Source organism: Pan paniscus, chromosome 4 (genome assembly GCF_029289425.2).
Source record: "Pan paniscus chromosome 4, NHGRI_mPanPan1-v2.0_pri, whole genome shotgun sequence".
Classification (NCBI taxonomy): Eukaryota; Metazoa; Chordata; class Mammalia; order Primates; family Hominidae; genus Pan; species Pan paniscus.
In genome coordinates, this window is record NC_073253.2 from 169,009,459 (window position 1) to 169,023,525 (window position 14,067).

The window sequence follows — 14,067 nt, forward strand, 5'->3', positions numbered from 1 at the left end:
TATGCTCAAAGAATCCATAGTAGAGTTACAGAGACAAGACTCATGCTCATGGCACAATGAAAGAGAATAAAATCACCAATTGAAGGCCCTCAGGTGTTCTACACGGAAGTGATGGAGGATTGACAGACTGAGGCAGAAGTTGAGACCATTAGAGGAAGGCTATGGAAATGAAATGGAAGCCACCTTTGTTCACACTATTCTTCATTAATCTTGGTATCTTTTTTTTTCCCTCTAGTTTTGCCAGTTACTTCTGGCTCTACCCTGATTTCTTTGTTCATTTTTCTTCCTGCTAAAGGAAAATACTCACTTATTTAACATCTTTAAAGCTGTGCTGAGAGCAAAGCATTATCCTAAGCCCTGATGGTGGTCATAGCGTTGGGAATGTACAAAGATAAACAAGACATTAAAGCCCTTGAGTACCAAACATAATGAAAAGTCTGATATGTGAGCTCCAAACCAAATGGCAAAAGGAAGGAAATAATTAATTCAGACTTGGAAACAGGAGTGAGGGGTGGGGGGTGGGTGATGGGTGGAAGGGGTGGCAGTGGGTTGGGGGGCTGTCACTTAGGGAAGACTTCATTGTTGCTGGTTTGTTCATTCACGTTTTCAGGATTCATTCACTGATGTCTCGCATCTACAATGTCTGCTCCTGAAAGAGCCCACGGTCCAGCACAGGTCTGGAAGACATAAACCATCACAATACAGTGTGAGAAACAAGCACGAGATGTACACAGGGCCGTGGACGCTTATAAGAGAGAATTCAGAAGATGCTGTCGGTGGCTTTTGAACTGATTCCTAAAAATAAATAGGAATTTACCAAAGGAGAAGAGTGGAAAGGACATGTAAAAAGGCATTGAGAGTGTGTTTGGAGGGGGAAGAGGCACTAAGATATACCACCCATTAGGTAGAAAGGCTTGAATACCAGACTAACAAGTTTGGCCTTTATCTTCGAAATAATGGGCAACCATAGAAGAAATCGGAGCATGTGAGGGTCAAGATAAAATTTTAGTTTTGGAATTTTCCCTCTGGTATTGCGTGTAAGGTGTACTAGATCGGGATGATACGGGGGCTTAGCCACAGACGCCTCAGCTGCATCTCTGCGCCTGGGAGACTGCACCAGATGCGAGCCTAGCAGAATGGGAGAGTGGGAGGTGCGGGTGAGTGAATGGAAGGTTAAGGGAGAGTCCCTCGTGAGGTCTACATTCTGGGCAAGGGCAAACGCAGTTCTAGGCACCGCACAGCTGCTGGGAAGACCCGCCTCCCCTTCCAGATCCCTCTGGGGCGGAGCTCGGCCCAGAGCACGTGATGCTTGGAGCACCACCTTTACTGTGGGCACCCTTCTCATTCATCCGCGGTTTCACGGGCCGCCACTTCGATCTCCAACACCTTAACCGTATGTCTTCGTGAGCGAGGAATCCGTTCTCCTTGACACGTCCCTATTGCTCCTCCTGCAAAGCCCAGTTAGGGAAGAGAAATATCAAAGGAGTCCCTTGCCCACACAAAAGATGGCGACCTGCTGCGCTCACTCTGGGTGGGGGAAGCGGGTTCCAGGCGCCCGGCCTCACTAGGCGAGGCGCAGACGGAAGAGGCGTCTCTGGAGGTAACTTTTCGACCTTCCTGGGAGTAGCTCTGAAGCGAGGGGGTGTGGCCTCGTCTGAGTTCTAACAGATGATTGGTCTTCCGGCAGGTAGGTGGGGAATGAGTGCTACCCCCACCCCTCCCTCTTCGAACCGGAAGTGTCTCTGGGTCTTTCCAGCTGGTTGTCATTTCACTCGGCTCGGTCCTGAGGAGAAGGACTCAGCCGCGGCTGCGGGACCCGGGCACCGGGAGGCGGTGGCGGCGGCGGCGGCGGCAGCAGCGGCGACAGCAGAGGAGGAAGAGGAGGAAGAAGGAAAGAAAAAGAAGAACCAGGAGGAGTCCTCAACAACGACAGCGGGGACTGCGGGACCAGGGTAAAGCGGTGACGGCGGCGACGGCCCAGCAACCGTGAGGAGAAACAAAAGCCTTCTAAATTATAGTTTAAAAAAAAATTCTGGGGGAAAAGAGAGAGAAAGCCGAGGGGGGAGGCCCTTCTCCTTTAAAATAACTACGGTAGTGGGTTTTTCCTTTTTTTCCTCTTTTTTCCCTCTCTGCGGAGAATCGAACTGAGGGAACTGAACAAACCGCCCCTGGGTCCCATGAGGGAAAAAAACCCCGGAGCCGCAGAGAGGGGAAGAGGCAGAAACCGCAGGACCTTCCAGGTCGCCCCCTCGGTCCCCGCACCCCCAGGCCGCCCGCTCACCCTCGTCGAGTCTCGCTAATCCCTCCTGATCGCGACCCCCGCAAGAGGGAGAAACGGGTGTTTCCAACCCCTTTCATGGGGGAGAGGAAGCCGCGGGGAGCCCAGGAACAGCGACCGCAGCAAGATCTGCACCCGGAGCCTCAGGAACAGCCCCAGAGGCCAAAACTGCACCCTGCGAAAGAGCAGAAAACAGGACCAGGAACAGCAGAAACCTCCCTGCAATCATCTTTCCATTAGTCAATGCTGATTTCCTCTCCCGAAACCAGGAATTCACTTCCCACCCCAGATAACCTAATATAATCTATATATATAAATATATAATATATAATGTTCTTAAATTATTCCTGATTTTTTTTAACCAAGCTGCCAAGAAAAGAACGTATTCCCCTCTTAGTCCTATTCTAATTTTTATGTGAGTGAATCTAAACTGCTGAGGAAAACCATATGTGATTGTTAAATTATATATATCTATATTTTTACTCCGCGCAAGGCTTATTCTTCTACATCCATAGATGCTTGAGAAGCTCTGTTTTTGTCATTCATGTACATTTTCCTTTGGAAAAAGAAAGCGCCTATTTTACTAACCAAAGACTTGATTTTTACCCTCTTCATTTTTATTCCCTCCTAAAAATAAGCCCAATTGGATCCAAGTCAATGTTTTAAGAGATTTTTTTAAGAGTTGTTTTTTCTTTCAGAGACCAGAATTCCAAATCAGAACAATTTAAGGTGATAAGCTGCGATCTTTGAGCTAGCTATAAATAAGACATTTCAAGCAAGCAAGCAAACAACTTAAATTTGGGGTAGAGGAAAAAAAAGGCGTGAGACATCAGGTTGTCATTTTTTATTGTGAGATTCTGCTCCTAAAAATAATAAATGGGGGATTACGGGTTTGGAGTGCTAGTGCAAAGCAATACTGGGAATAAATCTGCTTTTCCAGTCAGATTCCATCCACATCTGCAGCCTCCACACCATCACCAAAATGCCACCCCCAGCCCTGCTGCTTTTATAAATAATAACACAGCTGCCAATGGCAGCAGTGCTGGGTCAGCTTGGCTTTTTCCTGCTCCAGCTACCCATAACATTCAGGATGAGATCTTGGGGTCAGAAAAAGCAAAAAGTCAGCAACAGGAACAGCAAGACCCCTTAGAAAAGCAGCAGCTTTCCCCAAGTCCAGGTCAGGAAGCTGGAATACTGCCTGAAACAGAGAAGGCAAAATCAGAAGAAAATCAAGGGGACAATTCTTCGGAAAATGGCAATGGGAAGGAGAAAATAAGAATCGAATCTCCAGTGTTGACAGGGTTTGATTATCAAGAAGCCACTGGGCTAGGTACTTCAACCCAACCCTTGACATCTAGTGCATCGTCTCTTACTGGTTTCAGTAACTGGTCAGCAGCGATAGCGCCTTCCTCCTCTACAATAATCAATGAAGATGCAAGTTTCTTTCACCAGGGAGGGGTCCCTGCTGCTTCGGCTAATAACGGTGCTCTGTTGTTTCAAAATTTTCCCCATCATGTCAGCCCTGGCTTTGGAGGCAGCTTCTCTCCTCAGATCGGGCCTCTCTCACAGCACCACCCACATCACCCTCATTTCCAGCATCATCACAGCCAGCATCAGCAGCAAAGGAGGTCTCCTGCCAGTCCCCATCCCCCACCCTTCACACATAGAAATGCTGCTTTTAACCAGCTGCCTCATTTGGCGAATAATCTTAACAAACCCCCCTCTCCGTGGAGCAGCTACCAGAGTCCGTCACCAACACCCTCCTCTTCCTGGAGCCCGGGCGGTGGTGGATATGGTGGCTGGGGAGGTTCCCAAGGCCGAGATCACCGCAGAGGGCTGAATGGTGGAATAACGCCCCTGAACTCCATCTCGCCTTTGAAGAAAAATTTTGCAAGCAATCATATTCAGCTCCAGAAGTATGCTCGCCCCAGCTCTGCCTTTGCACCTAAATCCTGGATGGAAGATAGCTTGAACAGGGCTGACAACATTTTTCCTTTTCCGGTAAGATTATGTTCCATTAATAGATTAGGATGAATAAGGAAATAGCATGGTGTAATATCTATGTAACTAGAGTTTGAAGTGCCCGTATTCACATCAGAGCTTTTCTTAGAGAGAAAATGAATCAATAACCAGACTTTATTTTAGCAGGAGTGTAATTGGAACAAAATATTCAGCTGTTTCTTTGACAGTTTTCTAAATTGTAGCCTTAATCTTGTCATAGATAATTATGAATACCTGGTAGCTGGTGATGTAGTAATTATTAACTATAATACCTTTCTTGCCTGACATGAGAATCAGGGTCAGTTTTTTCCCTACTTATTTAGATGAGAATAAATAATATATAGATATAAATATATTTCATTGCAGAAACTAATGAATGTTTTCTGAAGTAACTATATAACTAAACAAATTTCTTTTGACACTATAAGGTAGTGATTCACTGAAAACCAGCTATTGAATTACAGTTTTCTCACTGGTTGGTTGCATTTTAAACCTGGAAACTCTCTGAACCTTGTAGGTCTGAACAGGCTGAATTGATGGACTTGGCAATTCCTCTTAAACCTCTGCAAATTTTGGCCTACCTTTCATCAGTAAGGACTATCTAGTGAGAGAAATGATCTAAATGTTTTCTTCATCCCCATTTATTTTTGAACACTGTGAAACTCTTCATCTCAGAGTGACTCTTTATGCCTTTCACCCATTTGTTTATTTTCCAATGTTAACATTGAAGGTGTAGATAATTAAACCATTCCTAAAAATAGATCCAGGCAAAGATCATTTGTCTTTCTTGCTACCAGAATATCTTTATTCTGGCAAGAGTCATTGATGTTTTTGAATTAATGAGCAGCAAGTTAGGTTGATATGAACTAGATAAAGGGAATTTCATAGGTGGTTGAACGTCAGATGCTCCACTAAATGTGTATACTTTGAGGGTATGATTATATGTGTTTAGGAAATTTATAAGGGGTAAGAATCTAGCATTGAATCTAGTTTTCCCAACAACCTCACAAGATGAGTTCTGTTATTATCCCCATTTTACAGATGCAGAAATTGAATATGAGAAATATATAATAACTTAGCCAAGGGTACACAGCTGGTCAGAGTGCAAATTCTAAGTTAAAAAAAAAAGAAACTCAAGGATTGAAAATATGTATACATACATGTGTGCACGTACACATGTGCTACAGCTAGAGGGTTACTTTAGAAATATTTCTGCAAAGGCTGAAACAGATTATAGACTCATTGCACTGTTCCCAAATACGATGTTAGCCCTAGCAGAATTATCTGTTTTAATTAGTAATCGACTGAGAGGGAGGGGAAGTTTGCTAAGAGAACCCTATGTCATTCCTTCCCTAAGGATTCAGGTGCAGTGCATCTTAAAATATGTGGGTATATTTAGTTTTCGACTTCTAAAAGCGATTTTTTTTTTTTTTTTTTTTTGCCTATCAAAAAGCTGTTGGCATTTGCTTTAAAGGGTTTCAGTTGTTAAAACCAAAGATCAATTACTGTGCTTTAGTGGTCAAGTAAAAAGGCTGTTTAAGACATTGACAATCCCATGAAGTCTATTTTTAAAAAGTTGCCTTTGATATTCCTTTGAACATAAATTTAAAGAAAATTTAATGCAAAGATAAGTTTTATGAATTATTCTTATATTGCTAATTTAAAAAAATGTAAGTTGACATTCAGTACATTTTAACTGGATTAAGATTTGGCTCAGAACTAAATACACCTTTTTTTCTTATTTTGCTACTATATGCTGACACAGTGAATTTATGTGGCCTCACAGTTTGGTTCCCATTCTCAGCTTACTGACTTTTGTTAAGATTGCTTTAGGAAAAATGAAAAGTTCAGACAATGAATAAAATATACATATATGCACATTAATATTTTTTCCTATTGGGCTAATAGAGTGTGTGTTATGTGTGAAATCTTTTTGAACAGTTTCTTTGGAGATTAAGTTGATTTATGAAATAATAGTTAGACTAAGATGGATTCTAAAATATATTGTTAGAAACTAACTCTTCCCTTAGAACTGCTGTCTTTTATATTGATTATGGGAAAAGGATGGTCAGTGTACCTGACTTTCAAATATGGTAAGATTCAAAAGTAAATTGTTAATTCTGCTCCCCATCCCCACCATTTGTAGCTCTGTGTGTGTGTGTGTGTGTGTGAGAGAGAGAGAGAGAGCACACGCACACATGTATGAGGAGAGAGAGCTAGCAGTGGGGTGATTTGAAAGTCACAAGAGAAATAAACGATTTGAAAAAAAATCTCTATGACAAGAAACTCCTAATTGGGTTTTGAAAAAGTCTAAAGAAGTAAGTAAACTGACCACTGTGATTCTTACTTAAATGGATACAGTTCTTTTTGCTTTTTAAAAACCAATAATTCTTGTGAATTAGTTATTTTTGAGAAAAAGTATCATTTTAAGTTGGTATAAGTAACTTGGTTAAATTTGTCTTATTTAAATTTATAACTTGCAGGCACGTGCCTGTAATCCCAGCTACTTGGGAGGCTGAGGCAGAAGGATTGCATGAGCCCAGGAGTTTGGGACCAACCTGGGCAACATAGTGAGACCCCCGTCTCAAAAAAATAAATAATTTATAACTTAAACACTATTAATTTTAAGAAAGAAATTTTATAGATATTAGCACTTCAATTTAATTACTATTAAAATAATTCCTTTCTTCTGCAATATTTCTCATAGGGGGAAAAAAAAGAATAAAAAGAATTCCTTAGGTGTGATAGAGAGATCTTGAAACTTACCACAGACATTAAGGATAGTGCTTACACGGGTACATTATAATAATGGTATTCAATCAAAGGCCAGCACATTATTGTTATATTGAAAGGAAATAATTTACCTGAAGTATAACTGATACTAGGCAATGTTTATTTTAATTTGAAATGAACCAGAATGATTTTTACGTTTGTTTACTGCAGGTTTGGGTACATATAATGAATTAAAATTAATAACCTTTTAAATTCATAATCCTCCCCCCCAATAACTGATAGGGGAAGACATTTTATTTGGAGGATTTTTGTATATTAAAAGGTGTTTCTAAGTTATTTTTGCTTAGCTTAAAGCTTCATTACATGAATTCAGAGGGCATCACTCAAATCCTGATTTTGTTTGTTTGTTTGTTTTAAGACAGGGTCTCGCTTTGTCACTCAGGCTGGAGTGCAGTGGCATAATCACAGCTCACTGCAGCCTTGACCTCCCTGGGCTCAAGAGATCCTCCTGCCTCAGCTTCCCCAGTGGCTGGGACTACAGGCACACACTACTATGCCCGGCTAATTTTTGTATTTTTTTGTAGAGACAGGGTTTCACCATGTTGTCCAGGCTGGTTTCAAACTCCTGGGCTCAAGTAATCTACTCGCAGTGCTGAGATTGCAGGTGTGAGCCACCGTGCCTGACTGAAATCCTGTTTTTAGACACAGCTAAAGTAATAGGCATATAATAATAGCTAACATGTGGCCGGGTGCGGTAGCTGACGCCTGTAATCCCAGCACTTTGGGAGGCTGAGGTGGGTGGATCACTTGAGGTCAAGAGTTCAAGACCAGCTTGGCCAACATGGTGAAACCCTGTCTCTACTAAAAATACAAAAATTAGCTGGGCGTGGTGGTGGGTACCTGTAATCCCAGCTACTCCGGAGGCTGAGGCAGGAGAATCACTTGATCCCAGGAGGCGGAGTTTGCAGTGAGCTGAGATCACGCCACTGCACCCTAGCCTGGGGGACAGAGTGAGACTCTGACTCAAAAAAAAAAAAAAAAAAATCTAACATGCCTCCTGTGTTCTAAATGTTTTACATTTATTGATTCATTTAATTCACTCAACAATCCTATGAAGCAGAAATTATTATTATTTTTATTCACAGACAAGATTTGGCTCTTAATCATTATACTACAGTGCCTCTTCACATAATGATAATATGGCAGGGGGATAGTGGGTGCAGGTGGGGCTGGAAGGGAGAGTGCCTCCCAGACGCATGTAAGATGAGAGGAAAAAATTTTACAGTGATACATGATGATCAAAGGCTGATTGTAGATAGAGTATTGAAAGGGGAAAATAATTGAGTATACTTGTTTATCAACTTTAAATGTTAAACTTAGATAATATTTTGGTCACTGCTTTTGTTTTAAATTTTGAGCACATGTTATATACCAGGCACTGGGCTAGGTGCTTTCAAATATGTTATTTCACTTCCTATGTGGGATTTCTCAGCCCTGTGACATTTGGTTTTATTGTCCCAATTTCAAAATGAAGGTCCATATTCATGTGACTACAGGCATGATTGGACCCTTACAGTAAGGAAAAAAAAAAATCCTGTCTTACCAAACATATCTTAGAATTCTGACATCCAAAGCAGATAATATATTGGGGCACCTGCCAATAATTATATTTGAGTATAGCATTTCTTTGGAGGGGTGCCTGGATCTTCTATCCTTACAGGAAAGTAAAGGAGAATTACTTAGTATATGTGCTGACACCCTCTTAACTACAGCTCAATTATGTTGCCGCTTTCATTAGCTAAGAGTCAGGTAGGAAGGAAAAAGACAAAATCAGTATGTCACAAAGACTATCCTAAAACTTGTTTGATAGGGAAACAAGTGTCTAGATCCTCAAAATTATATACTGCATCTTATATTTGCAAACAGAACACTGCTGCAATGCTTCAGTTCTAAAAGTCATGGTGGATTATTAAAATTGTCTAATAGGCAACCTCATTACATTTTCTTGTTTCTTAATACAGTATCGTTCCAAGAGGGATCTTTGCATAGGAAACATTTTCTTTGACTTAGAAGGGGAGAAATCAGTTTTTTTAACTGTAAATTGTGGGTCGGATGGTTCTAGATCTAGCAGAACTGACATATTGGAAAAATCTTCCTCTTTGTAGAAGGCTTTTTAACTAGGTTAGATAGCTTTTCTGATGAAATTAAAACTAATTCCAGGGTAGAGTTTTTTTCTTTTTCTTTTTCTATCTTCAGAGAAGCCATCTTCAGAGAAGCCATGGAATATGATCAGCACATTGTTCCAACACCTTTCAGGAAAAACCTGTTTATCGCAAGCCTAATAAATGTGGTTGTTGCTGGTTGCAACTAGAAAGATGCTACTTAGCTCATGAGTTTAAGTTTTCGAAAGTCATCGTTGTTGGTGTTCATAAGAAAGAAATGGGGAACCTAGTTTTTAAATTAACATATGCCTAGGTTTGAATTTGACAGTCTCAGTTTATTTTCCTTATGACTTTCTCTATTTTGCTAGGAGGAAAATAAGCTTGATAATTCACTGTCATATTTTTTCAGCGCTGTATTGTACCTCAGTTTTTGGTCTCATCTCACATAAGATAATGTGAATAATGTGCTTCTCTTTAAGGCAGAGAGCCTATAATGTGAGCATTTTAACTTTTTGTGACAAAATTCATTTTATTTTATGTTTAATTGTTCAAAGTTGCCTTGCAGAAATTAAAAGTATGTTTTACCATGATAAATTTAGAGCAATATATTTTTTAAAATTCAAATTTATTGGAGATTCCCATCCATTTTTTCTCACCGCATTTTATCTTATTGAAACAGAATGAGTTCCACCTTTAAGTTTTCAAAAAATACTTAGTAGATAGAAAGATAAAGGTGTTGATACTATTTTCAATCAGTTTCTGAAGGTGAAAAGTGAACAATTATTGAGAAAGGCTATTTTGTGAGCCCGAAAATGTAGAGTGAAGCATAGGCTGTGGACTCAGACTTAAGTTTGACTCTGAATTTGAATGTAATTATTTACTATATGAAGCTGTTGTAAAAATAAATAAAATGCATATATAAAGCTTTAAAAATTTTGTCTCTAAACTCTAATGAGCAGTGTGACCTAGAGTAAATCTTTTAAATTCCAGAAGAAAATACCTTATCAAGAAAATAATAACTGGCCGGGCATGGTGGCTCACACCTGTGATCCTGGTACTTTGGGAGGCTGAGGTGGACGGATCACTTGAGCCCAGGAATTTGAGACCAGGCCTGGGCAACATGGTCAGACCCCATCTCTAGAAAAAATACAAAACACTTTTTCTAAAATATGATAATACCTAACAGTGAAGGGTAATGTGAGGCACCTTATGTATGTGGCCATATTAGGTTGATTAACTTTTTAAATTTAAAATATGGCTTTCTTATATTGAATAAAGTTATGAAATTAGTTACAAATATAGCTGGTGTTACTGTGAAATATTTTAGTCATGCTTATCTTGCTATATATGCTTTATTGAATAAGCTATAGATGCAACCCCAGACAGATAAAATATTTAGCAGAATTATCAATTTTCTCGAAGAGAAGTTTTCTAATTAAATATAAGCTTAAACTTTCATTAGCATTGACAGCCTGTTTCTTTCAGGATTTTGAAAGATTTTGGCCACAGTTGTTTTATTAAGAACTTTAGAACATGTGATTGCTTTTGCATACATTAAAGGAGACTACATTTTAATGGAGAATTTATGATTTTTCAGTAAGAGATATGAAAGGGTGCCATAGATTTGAATTGAGAATAGTTTGGCTTTTATCCTGGAATCAAGAGTTTTTAAAAAATATTTTAATGTATTTAGCACACATTTATTGGAGCACCTACTATGTTATGGACTAAGCACAGGACTGTCATAAAAAATGAATCAGTAACATGGTTTGTAATGTATTTTTGACCTGTGCTAATCTTTGAGTAAGACTGAACATGCATTTTTTTCTCTTAAATATTATAAACAAATTATCAACTAGCCCAATAGTTTCATTTTAATCTATAAATTGTTTAATCATTAAGGCAAACTAACATTCAATTTTAGCTATAACAAAAAATTGTATAAATGGCATTTCCAAACTTTTTTATTAACGTAGTCATTAATGTGTTTATAAATATATGCTTATATTTGGAAATTTTAAATTTTTAGAAAATTATAATGTTTTTGGAAAAATATTTGGAAAGTGTAATTATCAATTATAAATACACACTCGTATAAGTTACCGTATGTTTATATATAACATGTGCTGATTTACATTCTGTGACAAAATGGTACCACAAAAGGCAAACTTTAACTTGGATAGCAGAATTCTGGTCCCGTTACATGCCAAAGAAAAACTCCATCAGCTACCTATAGGTGCTCATTCATGTTTACAAATGGAATTATTCAAGTTCAAAGCTTTAAGCTGTACAAGCGCATTTTATATTGTAGGGTATTTTGGTTGGGCAATTTCTATTTGCTAAAGATTTATCAGATATATTCTAATCATTTTTTAGTAGACCAAAACTAAGTTATAATTAGTTCCTCAGTATTATATATTTTAAATCTATATTTATTTAAAAATACCATGTAACAATTTAAATAACAGTTCTTCCAAGTATTCTTGAGGAATGCATCTAGTCAATAGGATCATGGTACTAGTCAGTAAAATAGTTGCTGCCATTTTATTGTCTATGAGACCTTAAAAAAATAAAACTCAATATAAGAACGTGACTCAGAATATTCACATACTCTGAAAAAATGTTATTAGAAAACTATCTCAGTTAATGGAAGTCAGATCTGGGTTCCAGATATGGCTCGGCCATTCATTAGCTATGTGACCTAGGCAAGCTACAGCACCTTCTGGGTCCTTTATTTTCTCATTTCTTTTGTCTGGTATTTTTGAGGATAAAATGAAATATGTCTAGTATCTGGCTTCTAGAAGATTCTATTGTTTTAAGAAAGCAACTCATCAAACAGAAATATTAAGTCAAAGTTTTATTCAAAATATAGCACAATTTCTTAAAATCTGAAAACCCATGTATAACTGGTGTGTGATAATTTGAACTTAATTTTATTTTTTGAGACAAGGTCTCATTCTGTCGCCCAGACTAGAGTGCAGTAGCGCGATCTTGGTTCACAGCAACCACCACCTCCTGGGTTTAAGCAATTCTCGTGCCTCAGCCTCTCCAGTAGCTGGGACTACAGGCATGTGCCACCAGGCCCATCTAATTTTTGTACCTTTTAGTTCACCATGTTGGCCAGGCTGGTCTCGAACTCTTGACCTCAGGTGATCCGCTCGCTTTGGCCTCCGGAAGTGCTGGGATTATAGGCATGAGCCACTGCACCTGGCCTGAACTTAATTTTAAATAAATAAAATACAATTCCTAAAGTCACTATACTTAAATAATGGTGGGACTGAGGCTAGATGACACACTGATTTTCTTGAACACTGCTGAAAGTGACCAACTGGTGATATTTTTTTTCTCTCTTGGTAAAGCACCCCCTGACCCATGTCTTCTTAAATTTTTATTATGGAAAAATTTAAATATATTCCATGGTAGACAGAATAGTCTAGTGAACTCCCATGTATGTGTCACCTGGCTTCAACAATTATCAGCTCCTGGACAATCTTGTTTCATCTATACCCTTAATCCTCTTTCTCCCCATTTGTATTATTTTGAAGCAATTGCTTCATATCATATTATTTCATCTGTAAATGGTTCAGTATGTGTCTCTAGAGGAGTCTTTAAGAGAAAACATTAAAATTTTTTTCAAGTTGTTTTTTTAAAGAAGGGTAGTGAGAAACTGAAGCAAGGCCCACATTTCTGTTGTACCTGCTCAGTCTGTTTCACTGCTCAACCTGGTGCCAATAGTGGTGGACCACTGTTGGCTTCATCTTCTCTTTCTATAACATAGAAAAATAAGAGATCCAGTTAAAGCACCCAAATACCAGCTAGTGATTCGAAATTTGGGAGGAGAGTATACCGTTTTCCTCCCTTCATCTTATCCTTTCTCTAGGTTCACACTTCTGTGGACTTGTGGGCAAGACCTCTGAAAGGAAAGATGAGTGAGAGAACAGGACAGGACTGAGCTTTTATGGTTGCTGTCTTTTTTGTTTTTCTGTTTTTTAAGAGGAATGTAGAGGTTTGGGGTCCCTTGCAGACTTTTAGACTGCATCAACTTTTTACATTTCTTGCTTGCTTTCAGTGCACAAATGTTTGATGCTTTTGAAGGGCCATGGGCTGAGGATGCTTAACTGGCAAACGTGATACTTCTGCTCCTGAAGTGCACTGGCCGGTGACCTCCTCTTTGTGCTTGAGTGTTGAGGAGTGCCTTCTGCCCAGGAGATTCTGGAGAACTGTGGATGGGGGTCAGGGGGTGTTGTGAGAGTCTGGAAATGTGGAGGCTGGGCACAAGCTGCCTTTTGAGATCACTGTCAAGGCTCACAAAAGAGAAGAGATGTCGAGGGTTACAAGACATAAGCTTCAGTTTAGGAATAAAGGTTGTGCATTGGCCAGGTGTGGTGGCTCACGCCTGTAATCCCAGCACTTTGAGAGGCTGAGGTGGGCGGATCACCTGAGGTCGGGAGTTTGAGACCAGCCTGACCAATATGGAGAAACCCCATCTCTACTAAAAATACAAAATTAGCCTGGTGTGGTGGTGGGCGCCTGTAGTCCCAGCTATTCTGGAGGCTGAGGCAGAAGAATCACTTGAACCCAGGAGGCAGAGGTTGCAGTGAGCCGAGATCGCGCCATTGCACTCCAGCCTGGACAACAACAGTGGAACTCTGTCTCAAAAAAAAAAAAAAGTTGTGCATTAGGGTGGACCCCTCTCCCTGCTGATGCCAGACCCTGCTCAGACCTAGCAGACATGGAGAACAGGAACTCTAACAGCCAGTTGAGGTCTAAATAACTTCATTCCTCAAGGCTGAGTGTTAGTATTGTTTACCTGCTTTCCTTGAACTAATGACTTCTTGCCCTGAATAGTTTATTAGGGAGAAGTCTTATACTGATAGTTTTGGGGTCATAGGT

At 39.6% G+C, this 14,067-nt stretch overlaps 1 protein-coding gene across 4 annotated transcripts in view; it reads left to right on the forward strand.

Moving 5' to 3' along the window:
* Positions 1–1,744: 1,744 nt before the first annotated feature.
* CPEB4 (cytoplasmic polyadenylation element binding protein 4) overlaps positions 1,745–14,067 on the forward strand; it is a 71,943-nt gene continuing 59,620 nt past the window's right edge. For all 4 annotated transcript variants that reach the window (XM_003814007.5, XM_008966610.4, XM_003814008.6 and 1 more), the window contains exon 1: positions 1,745–4,279. In XM_003814007.5, the coding sequence (XP_003814055.1) occupies positions 3,155–4,279 (1,125 nt within the window). In that variant the 5' untranslated portion in view covers positions 1,745–3,154. The remainder of the gene's footprint in view (positions 4,280–14,067) is intronic.